The 11,947-nt window shown below is 33.7% G+C and overlaps 1 protein-coding gene across 1 annotated transcript in view; it reads left to right on the top strand.

Annotated features, from left to right (window-relative positions):
* The window catches only part of LOC109228853 (branched-chain-amino-acid aminotransferase 3, chloroplastic-like), a 19,365-nt gene extending 10,338 nt beyond the window's left edge, over positions 1-9,027 (top strand). The window contains exons 6-10 of the mRNA XM_019394091.1: positions 539-637; positions 1,392-1,508; positions 1,728-1,823; positions 7,938-8,050; positions 8,657-9,027. Of these exons, the coding sequence (XP_019249636.1) occupies positions 539-637; positions 1,392-1,508; positions 1,728-1,823; positions 7,938-8,050; positions 8,657-8,795 (564 nt within the window). The 3' untranslated portion in view covers positions 8,796-9,027. The remainder of the gene's footprint in view (positions 1-538; positions 638-1,391; positions 1,509-1,727; positions 1,824-7,937; positions 8,051-8,656) is intronic.

Here is an 11,947-nt window from a genome sequence, read left to right as displayed (position 1 = left end):
GGGGGGGGGGGGTTTAAAAATTTTATATTCAGTAGTTACCCCTGCTCTTTTGTTTCTTACACTTCATATGGTTATTGAAAAGCTTGAGTTGCTGATTGAGTATCATGAGAATGGATTGGAATTAGATACAAGATTCATTTTGATGAAGTTCTATTGTGAATGCTATCACAATATTCACTAGATCCGAATTCTTGTGGCTAAATTTTGAAATATTCAAGTTTGTATATGTTCAAGTCCTTGATGTTAATGGTTGGAGCAAATATAGGTGATGTCAATTACAGCTGGTGTATGAGGTGAAAATTTGAAGGAATATAAAAAAGTTAACACACCATCTCACAATCATCTTGCTACTTTCAAAACAAAAGATCATGGTGTCAATAAGGAATATAAAAAGATAGGAAGATGAAGGTCTGTTGTTAATTCTCAAACTTCGAATGAGCATGGCATCTTTTGTTGTAAAATTCCATGTTTGTGTTACGTTAATCATGTTATGCCTTGGCTCCCTTTCTATGGTCACTTCATTTTACTTTCTTGGCAGGAAGGTATGGCACCAATAAATTTGGTAATTGAGACAGAAATGCACCGTGCAACTCCTGGTGGAACTGGAGGTGTCAAGACTATAGGAAATTATGCAGCAGTAAGCTAGGTTTACAGAAAATCAGCTTATTTCAGATTTCTGTTTATGTAACACAAAGTTTAACCTGCTGAAAGCTTTGTTTGAAGCCTTAGTTCCATCTTCTTGGGGATTAGCGATGATAAATATTCATGAAGTCCCACTTAGCTTGTTTATCCTTTTCGTCACCATCCTCACCCTCTATTGTTCCTTGAATATATGATAATATCCTCTACATTCAGCTTTCCCCTTGAACTTCTAAATACCATCTAACAAGCATATAAGTCATTACTTCAAATTTGCGCATTCTTGTGCAACTGACCTTGAGTGGTCTCTCTTATATCTTGGTTACACTTGATATTTTCCAAGGTGGGTTATAGTTTTATAATCATGTTATCCATGGAAGTATCTACTGTAAACTGCCCTAGAGTGGCCTGTCTTATTCCTCGATACTTTTGAGCTTTTCACTCTTGTTTTACACTTGATGTGATTACAAGGGGGGTTGTAGTTCTATAATCATATTATTTCCTGGAAATACCTAACCTTAAAAGAGAGCTGGGATCATGAGCAGAAAAAATGATTTGTGCTTCTAATTATTTGATATCTAACTTATAGTTCTGGAATGAAATGAGTCTAAATGGACCAAATTGGGTATTGAGGATTCATATAGCTGACCAAAACAAGCTTGGGATTGAGACATGTTGTTCTTGTTGAGTATTGAAAGTCAAATATGCAATTGTTGATTATTTCATTTTCATCTTTGGGTTTTCGAATGCAGGTTCTGAAGGCACAGAGTGCTGCTAAAGCTAAAGGCTACTCTGATGTTCTGTACCTTGATAGTGTGAACAAAAGATATCTTGAGGAGGTTTCCTCTTGTAATGTTTTCATTGTGAAGGTATAATTTTACGTCAATTTTATCTGTGCAAGTTAAGAATATGGTGGGCCAATAAACATTGTTGCTAGCTAGAGAAGAGTACAGTTGTTGAGATTCACCAAGTTTTTGTCAAACAGTGGCATTTGTCCTACATGGATACTTTAAATTCTCTGCACAGACTTCTTTACACATTATCATATTGATGAAGGCAACTATTTCTTTTAAATACTATTTTCTCAGGGCAATCTGATAACAACTCCTGCAATTAAAGGAACCATTCTTCCTGGTATTACACGAAAAAGCATAATTGATGTAGCTGTAAGCCAAGGATTCCAGGTACCCCTGTTTGCCTTTACATAAACATGCTTGAGTACTAATCCTACTTGCCATCGCATAATGGTATGAATACTTAGTTTTTGTGTTTCATTATGGCAAGCATTTGGAGTTCCTTTTTCTTAAAGTTGAATTATCTGATAGCCTTGGTATATAAGAATATATAGACCTTGTAACTGAACTAAGGAAGACGTAAAGATGACGTTCGTCATATTTGTAATGAACACCCGTCTAGAAGACTCGAAAGAAATGAATATTGTGCTTACCCAATCTTAGCATATAAGATTCCGACCTAGTTAAATGAAGATAATTATGGGTTTTACATTTTCAATGGATAAGCAACAAAGATGTTGCGGACTAGGGGTGTCAAATGGGCGGGTAGGGCTGAAATTAAGCGGGTCAAAATGGGTTGAATTAATAAATGGAACTAATTGGGCTAAAATGGGCTAAATAGCGGGTTGGGTCATGACTGCCCAATTTGACCCACTTAAAATACAACAGATATCAAATTTCAATGATCTAGATCAGGCCTCACATTTAAACTTTGTAATGTAATTATCTTCTAGTAATATAAAACTCCAATGATGGATCAGCCCAACCAGTATTGTTAACAACATATCAACTGCCAGCTTAATAGGTAATTAGGTATGCTTCAATATGTTTTTTGACAAAATAAAGGTTTTCAATAAAAGAAGTACGAAAGGTGGTACACAAAACTACGTGACAGAAGGCTCAAAATCAGCCTAATTACAAGAATCTTTTTGCATATCGCACCCAAGCTCAAGCATTTCGAGACTGTTGAAATGGAATACCAAGTTTGCATAAGCTATGTTAGAAACTAATCTATCACCTTGGTTGCCTATGAACCTAAACATCATGTGGTGATAAAACTTTTAAGAAAATCCATTAGAGCAAACCAATTGCTCCTTCTACATTCGATAGAAACCGTAGGCTTGCACCGGTCAAGATGTCCACAAATACTACATAAAGAACCAATCATCGCAGCATGACCTGCACAAGGGCACATTATTAGCTTAATCAACATGACCTACAAGTAAAGCCAATTAATGGCAAGAAAGATTGATCAAGAGCCCATCCAACTTTATTGAATTCTTATCTCTTTGGGTCATCATCTGCAGGATTCATTAACTACTACAAAGATGTATGGAAGTTCTATAAGCACAATCTAAGGATAACAAGCAAACTAATCAGATAAACAATCCAAGTCAGATACGAACAAACCAGAGTAAAATAACAATGAAGTGTGCATAAAAGGTTATACCAATACTATGAAAATCAATTCCAACTGTCACTGTCAAGTCATTTACGGAGAAAGAAACAGAAAAACAAAGGACTTGTAGTGACAACAACTGTTCTCCAAGAGGATAGAAACTTATTCGCCCAATTAAAAACAAATAATGACTATTTCTTCCCGAACTCTCCGACAACAAAGCACAAGTATTGTCTAATGTCTAACTTAGCTACTAATGTATCTGCGGAAGGCTAGAAGAACAAAAACCTGCAGATATCACCAAGTTAACTGAAAGTTTTGGCAGCAATTTTCTCCACGTCTATTGCAATGATCTTCCTCTTCAAAATCAACAGTAGGTATATACATACACATACAGATTAAAGAAAAATTTGTCAAGCTACAAGATTTGTTTTATAAAACAAATTATATGATAATATTTTACCTTGATGACCATTCTCGCGAACACAACTTAGCTTTTATATTCTAAGGTAAAATAGAACTTTGTATTTACCAGTAACACAACCTCCGATGCTGAAAATAGATTCGGTTGCAACAGTACTGATAGAGGAATACTTAACAAATCACGTGTCATCAATGAGAATTCCAGATATTTGATCTTATTATACTTCCAAAACTTAAGCGCATCTAGATCTTCATTTCTTTTGCGAACCAATACGGGCTCTTCCAAATAAAAATCTAGTTGTATCTTTTCTAAACCAAGTTCAAATGGACTTTCATAAATCTAGGCATAGATAGAGAAATAATACTAATATGTATGTGTAGTCAAACACTAATAATTAAACGCATTAATAACAAATATATGGACAATGAAATTAAAAATAATTTACGATAATGTGTTATATAAATTGTTTGACCACCACCACATACTGAATTGTGGCCACACTGAGTCCAAAGTAGTGTTTACTATTATCAGATCAACCACGGGCCTCATGTGATTGTTCTACATTTTATCACATCAAGCTATTTAAGATCTTCACCTTCCCCTTTAATTGTAGATGTAGTCTTTATATCTGTAATTTTGATTAATACTGATATAGCTCATAATTTATTTAAAATTCGGTTATAATGTAAACATAATTTTTTGGTAAAAGCCCAAGAAAAAATTTAGTTCCTAAAATGGGGAATTGTGTATATGTATCAGTAAAATTGGTAATTTTGGCAATTAAGGCTAATATTAATAATACACTAGGGCAACTAATTTGTCTGCCCCTGCATCATTTTTCTAAAATCTTATGCCTAAGATTTTTTTTAATAAAAGGCCTTAATCTTTTCAATAGAGTATATATATATATATATATATGCACACACATATGCAAAAGTTATTGTTTTCTTTCCCTTTTTTCGTACTTGTATATAGTGTAGTATTCTTAAAAGCCAAAACCTTTTAACTTCAGATAATAATGATATTACTTATATCGGTAAGAAATAATTCAAGTTAATAAGATGTTAGCCATATGTTTGCAACATACTACCTTAGATGTTATTGTAAAAAAACTTTATTTAGTAATGTGAAGATTTGAGTAGTTTAACTCAAAGTTCTAAAATATTTCTACTATTAAAAAGTAGACAGTCTTTCTTTCTTTTTTCTAAAGATTTTTATACATTTTTCTTCTTTTTTACAAACTTCAATACTATCTCAGCGAAAATAAAATCATAAAATCCAAAACTAAAATTTTTTGGAGCCGAAAAATTTTGGGGCGTAAAGCAAACACTTTACTAGCCTTCCCCTTGTGCCACCCCTGTGCAATAGCCAGATATAAATGAACAAGATAGCAAAGATAGTATTTTTTTTTAATTGCAAAAAAGAGAAAGTCAGGGAAACCCCTTTACCCACAAGAATCCTAGAAAAAGCTTAGTGATTTTAAAAGAAAACTAGTTAATCTTAAAAAAAAAATTGCTAAATAATTAATATCATACCTTTAGAAAAGAAAATAAATATTCTCTAATCAATTAAGCGTGCTTACATGAATTTGGAGAAGAACATTTTTCTTTCTTTTTCCTTGGCATAGCTTGATCAAATAGTATACACATACACAGAGACATATTATGTTCATCGACTACTTGATCAATGCAATGATGTTATGTAACTTCATTATTTTGTTAATTAATTGTCTAATTCAAGACCTCCGCCTTTTCCATTTGTAATAATCACTCAGTTTTTAAATAGATGAATAAAACAGCAATAAATTATAAAGTCAGAGTTGTAAACCTCGAAAATAGTATACATTAAATATTGTATCATTCTTGTGGTTATAGATAGATTCATGCAAAATGTTAGAAAGAAAAATTGTTTATCAAAAGAGTATCAGAACACTTGTACAATCTGAAGTCTACGAAGAACAAAAAAGAAGATCGTTACACTAAATCCGACTAAGATTATAACAAAATTCGGAAGGAGATCGTTACAGAAATAACTTTAGGCCCTTAAATGAAATGTAAAAGAACACATGGAAATCTGGATGTAGAATTAGATACCTCCAACAATTCTACCTTTAGAAATCAAACAAAAACGAATGAATTAATTAATTTGAAAGAAAAAACATAAACCAGTAAATATGTTTCTAGAACAATTTCCCACTTATTAACTCACTTCAGATGTTCACAAGGCAGCCTTCAATTTTCAAGGTACAACAGGAAAAAAATACTAATCATTTTCCAGAATTCATCTTCATCTCCTTTTCATTTTCTTCCATTTTATCCCTTGACCTTTTATAAATGTCAGTCTTGTATGAGAATCCCCTGTTCTCATTACTATTTTAGCTCCAAATGATAAAACAAAGCTTGAAACATAAGCATGACTTGTCAACTCCAGATTGAAATATGATTTTTGTTAACATCTATCAAAACTCCTTCAAATTAAGCTTGCATTCTCAACATTCTGCCTGGACCTCCGTCACATCTTCACCAACACTTTCTACTATCCTGCAAATTTTTGATTCGTATGTGCCAAGAGAAAGGTCTTTAAACAAATGGTCTTATTTAGCATTAAAGGAAGCTAAAACTTCCAATTGAAAGATCACGAAAGTACATAATCTGCAGCCTCATGAACAAAAATTGCATGGGAAGAGATAGCAGGACCATTTCGGATTTTCGTTATCCTTCTCATTCATCTAATGTGTATATGCCCCTGACCTGTGTAGAGCTACAATACAAAGGTTCAGGATTCGGAATAAAGACTGACATCTATAAAGTCATAAAACATTTTCCAACAATGACAAGGAATTAAGAAAAAAAAGTTAATTATGGACTGCTTGCAGTAGAAGAAACGGTATCGGGCCGATGAAAACTGCAGTTGATGGCAAAGTGGTTCTGTTTTTCTTCATTACCTGGATAATGACACATGAAAATCAGATATAGTTGTCCCTTTATTTAACTAAGAAAGACAGATTTTTCTGAATAAGAAAAACGCATACCAAGTACATGTAGTCATGAAGGCCCCAGGATATTATCATCGCTTTATCAAGTCCACATCGTTCAGAATAAACTCCATATTAAGTTATTAACACACATCATTTAAAATAAATTCCATATTTTCTGTTTTAAGCGGAATTGTGGCATTCATGATCTTCCTTAAAATGCTACGGAATAGGCAACTGTGCAGTAAGAAAAATGGAGTTCTAGGAGGAAAAGCAAGACCCAGAAATTCACTGCATAACAAATTTCACCAAATCACAACTGTTGTGTTCTGCAAGGTACAAAGCTTTCATGAAATCCAACCAAAAAAGAAAAGTAAAGAAAGTATGGGTTATAGCAACAAAAAAGAGAGGGGAGAATATGAGTTGTAAAAAAAGAAAAGAGAAAAGAAATAATGTAACCTTTTGATTTCTTTCCGCTAGTAAATTGGTTTTACGTCTACTGCACCTAAAGAAAAAAGAGGAAAGAAAAGAAGTAAAGGCAAAAAATTAAAATAAATAAATAAAAAGGACATGAGAAAAATGAAGTTTTGGAAAGAATACCAGTATGGTAAAGACTTACTGTATCACCATTCCGTCTTTGATAATTTCAAATTGTGCTTTTTCATCTCTTTACTTTTCTCTTCTTTCATTTCCTTATGTTTTTCTTTTCCTTTTCACTTTTTGTTCCCTTTTTCCTACAATTTAATTCCTCCGAAAAATAAGAAACTGTCGGTATATTAATCATTTATTTATCTCTGTAACATCTTATAACAGACTCAGAAATCTTCCTACTCATTGTGCACGTTGTTTTTGGTACTATTCGACACTCCCCATGAAATTTCTTCCTTTTCTTCTTTGTTGGATTTCTTTTTTTTTGGTACTATTCGACACTTCCCAAACGCAGCCCACTTCTAATTCATCTTGTGCCCAACCCATGTAATTCTGGGCGGGTTGGGCGGGGTCATCAATCTTTGGGCCATATTTGACACCCTATTGCGGACATATGTAACCAAGAGTTGTTTTCTAGTGTTAGCTGTGAAATGTTTGGCTTACAATCTCTAATTTATGCAACAAGGGCAATGTTTCTCCATTGCTTAAATCACCTAGACAGAACTATTGAGTGATAGAATTGAACTTCAATAACTATGGCATATATGTTGGTGCTGGAAGAACAACAGAATCTTTCAAGTTCAGTTCTTTCCACAGTGAGTCAAATTTGTAGCAAGGACGTTTTGATGATTAGGTTCCTGACATAATGATGGACTTTACCTTACCATTAAACAATTGAATTTGGGATTGGATCTATCTTTTAAAAAAAAACAAATGAAATTGGGAAAGAATGGGAACTTCCTTTACTTTTTCTGCAAGCAGTTCACTTGGCAGAGCCAGTCACTAAATACTTCATGCATGACAGGACTATTATTCTAACACCATAGTATTAATATGTAGGTTGAAGAACGGCATGTGTCTGTGGACGAATTGCTTGGTGCTGATGAAGTGTTCTGCACAGGAACTGCAGTGGTTGTATCTCCTGTGGGCAGTATTACTCACATGGGAAAAAGGTATATGCATAAATTGGAATGGATTAACATCTTTTTTAATATAACCCTTTTCAGTGTATTGTCTTTTTAGTTTTGTTTCCCTCCTGCTGCAGCGAGTGAGACGGCATGCCGTATGCCATGAGATAGTGATTTGTAGTTAGTCCTTTTCAATACATGAATACTAATGCGAATGTTCGTATTGTTGGGAAAATAAACTTGGGAGAAATAGAAAACTAATGGGCAATGGCTTTGATAGAGTGATCTATGTCCAGAAGGATTTAAGCCAAAATGAAATCCAAGTTCAGCAAAACTTGAATTTCCCCAGTAAATAACACAATTTGAGTTTTTCAGAATATTAATGAGAGAATTAAAATCTGACTTCAACTAGGTTTTGGAGGTGAAAGGTAATTTTATAATACCTTAAAACACGACTGTTGGAACATGCAACTTTTTGACAGCACCTTCAACCATCATCTTTTTATTTGAAATTTACACTTGCCTTTTCTTCTCTTTCCAATCACAAACTACACTAACACGTGTGGATATCTATGCATGACTTTAGAAGGAAAAGAAATATCTAGGTTTGGAAGGTTTTGATTAAAGACTTGCTCGTTTACATTTTTGCAGGGTAACATATGGAAGTGATGGGGTTGGTCGTGTATCGCAACAGTTATATTCTGCTCTTACTAGCCTACAAATGGGACTATCAGAGGATAAGATGGGTTGGATTGTCGAGCTGAAGTGTGCTTTTGCATCTAAGGGATAGCACCTTTGTGTTCTCCTTTTGCTAAAATTTGTGTAAGTTTTTGACTTGTGACATAGACTTGTCTCTTTATCAGTTAACAATTTCGGTGATTATATATACTGGGTGAAGGAGAAGTAACAGCTGGGTGTTGTAAATTTTTCCTCTAGACCCCAAAAAGACACAAGTCTGTTTGGTGAAACTGCTTTTTTCTGATAATTTTCAATTTTATCCTTGTGAAAACTCCATTATTGTACATTTAGAAGTTTATTTGACAAATTGTAGTTCCTAGTCCTATAAATGCCTGGCCATAGATATGAGAGAACCTGCTATAAACAATTGAGGGACAGAAGGCTACCAAAAGTATAAAGAATTTTATGGTCATTACATCAGAATATGAATTGCTTCTCAAGAGCCAGTAAGTTTCCAATATATTGTTTGTGCCCGGATAAAGGAGAAGGGTTCGGTAGGTTGACACTTGATAGCCAGCGTTAAGTTAGTCAATTTCGAATGCAGAGCTAGGTCTCCTTGTCAATTACATCGCTCTAACTCACTTTTTTTTTCTATTTATTTGTGTTCGTATTTTAATTATTCAATTTCGGTTACTGTCGCTGCTATTGGTTTCATTCCCTATCTTTCCGTAGATTTTACAGTTCAAAGTTATCATTTCAATTAAACACATCATTAAAAATTGCTAGAAGAATAAACTACAAATGGATTTAAAAGCAAGGATATGAGCAGACATCCGACATTCAAAAATCTATTTCTTGTCAGTATGTCATTTTAGTTTTTAAATTTATATACTTCTCTGCTCTCCCCCTTAGATTTTAAATTAAAGTGCTACCCATGCAATTCAGAAAAGGTAAGCTAACTACCCCGAGCACGCGAGAAAGAGAAAACAGGATAAAGCTTTCAGAAAAATCTTTTTTTTCTCATGCAATATACTGGCGTGGTTTATCAAGCTGCAAAGCATCGTTTTATTTCTGTTTGTATCCGGATGTTTTTCTATTTATTGGTATTTTCTATTCCTGCCAGTGAAAAACTTCTGATTTACCAATTTAAAATTCCTTACGAATAGATTAATATACAATTGTGATTTTATGCTTTTCATGTAAAAAGGGAAACTTGAAGAACCTTTGGACTCAAATAAGACACTGCAAAAGAACATTCAAAGAGCTCCAATACTCAAAACGACAAACACAGGAGCTCCTACACTAATCACTGCAACTCTCTCCTCCGCATGCTCAAATATATATGACAATAAAGCCTGAAACTGTATTTAACAAAGAGTATATATTTAGAGTTTAACTCAGGACAATGTAAAATTTTTTACCTCATCAGGGGTCAGGTAAAAGATAATTGCAGGTGCTCTCAAATAAAAGAGTGGATTATTAATCTAGAAAATAAGGTTTATTACTTGCTTCAGCATTTTCACTTACATCGACAAGGTGACCTTTTTTTGCAGTGTCAGTATATATAAATTCTATCCATCTAACCAGGGGCGTATCTATTGTAGAGGTTAGGGGTTCATCTGAACTCATGCTTTCACTCATACCCTGTACTTTTGCCTAATAAATCATTAAATTTATACAAATAATAAATTTTGAACCCATTAAATTAGATGGGATGTGGTAGAATTGCCAATATGAACCCATAAAGTTTAAATTTTGGATTCGCCTCTGCATTTAACATCACTCCTCCCCCTCCTCCTCCTACTACTTACCACCACTGTCAGTCTATCGCCATCAATTAGCAGTAGTGGTGGTAGTGCTGGTGTACTACTACGTAATGTTACATTGTTAATTTATTGTTATTGCTGCTGCTGTTAGTTGTTATGGTTAGTCATCAAATCTCAATGCGCTATTCTAGGTAATTTCTAAGTCACTGAAGTGAGACTTCATCTTCCGGTTGCAAACTAAGTTGTCATGAACAATATCAAAATAGGGTCATCAATTAAAGTAAAATAAAAGCTGCATTTTCCTGGAAAAAGAAAATAGTGCAAAGAGACTTCTAATGTTGATAAGTTAAGATAGACGGCCAAATAAACAAATTGCACGGAACTTTGCTAGTAAACACGAAACATGGAGAGGCAACGCATGCCCAATTACATTGAAAACCCTAGCCAAAATAGCTAGCATCTGTGGGAGTTATTATTTTCTTTTAGTACAAACAATGAACAATTCCCATATCTGATATAACTCAAATGATACTTTAAGTACTTTTAATTTATCGCAGCAAAAGGTAGCACCTTATAGCTACTTGGAAGGTTGTTACATATCTTTTCATGATAGCTGTATCATATTATATTGTGTTGTATTGTATTGTGTATATTGTACATTTAATGCACTGTATTATTTTTATTAATATAATATTTGAATAAATTGTATTTTTTTTCCGTTATTTCATAATGTCACACACCAACAATATGAAGTATAAGTTTACAATATTACTATTAAGAAAAAGCAGGATACGAGGTAGAGTTATTGTAATTAAAAAAAGCTACGGTAAGGAGTAAAATAGGATTATGAAACAAAGTAAGGCCAAGATGAGGGGGAAAAAAATAATGACACGATCATATCAAATCGAACATTAAGTATAAATGGCATATATATACATAATAACGGATTTGAATACGACACAATAAAATTTAAGTAACTAACAAAACAAACATTGTATTTAATTTAAAGTAGCACTACCATACGGTACGATATAATAGTTAACAACCATCCAAACAAGTTGTATGTTTTCAAGTCCTAACTTCCAACTTCTGACAGAGTCGATAATCTCTACCTGTTATGCAGAGGATTTGGTCCTGATGGGATACATCTCTTGTCTTCCGAGCTGCTATTAAGAGTTTGAGACTGACGAGAAACATATTCATGTGGAGATGAATATTTAAGGAGGTTCTTCTTCTTCTTCTTCTTCTCACTTCCTGTAGTTCCATAACCATCAACCACAACAAACTTGACACTCGCTAGAATGAGCAGAATTGTTACAAGTATCAGCATAAATAGAGCCGGTACGATCATGACTCGATGGTTTGAGGAAGTCATGCTACTGATCATTTGAAGGTGTAGGAGGGGAACAATATTTTCGATTTAAATCGTCTGGTATCAAAGTCCACTGGTCCAATTAATTTGAATTTGTTGGCACGTACTAAGATTGAGCAATGCAAG

Source organism: Nicotiana attenuata, chromosome 7 (genome assembly GCF_001879085.1).
Source record: "Nicotiana attenuata strain UT chromosome 7, NIATTr2, whole genome shotgun sequence".
NCBI classification, from domain to species: Eukaryota; Viridiplantae; Streptophyta; class Magnoliopsida; order Solanales; family Solanaceae; genus Nicotiana; species Nicotiana attenuata.
This window is presented reverse-complemented; position numbering and strand designations above follow the sequence as displayed.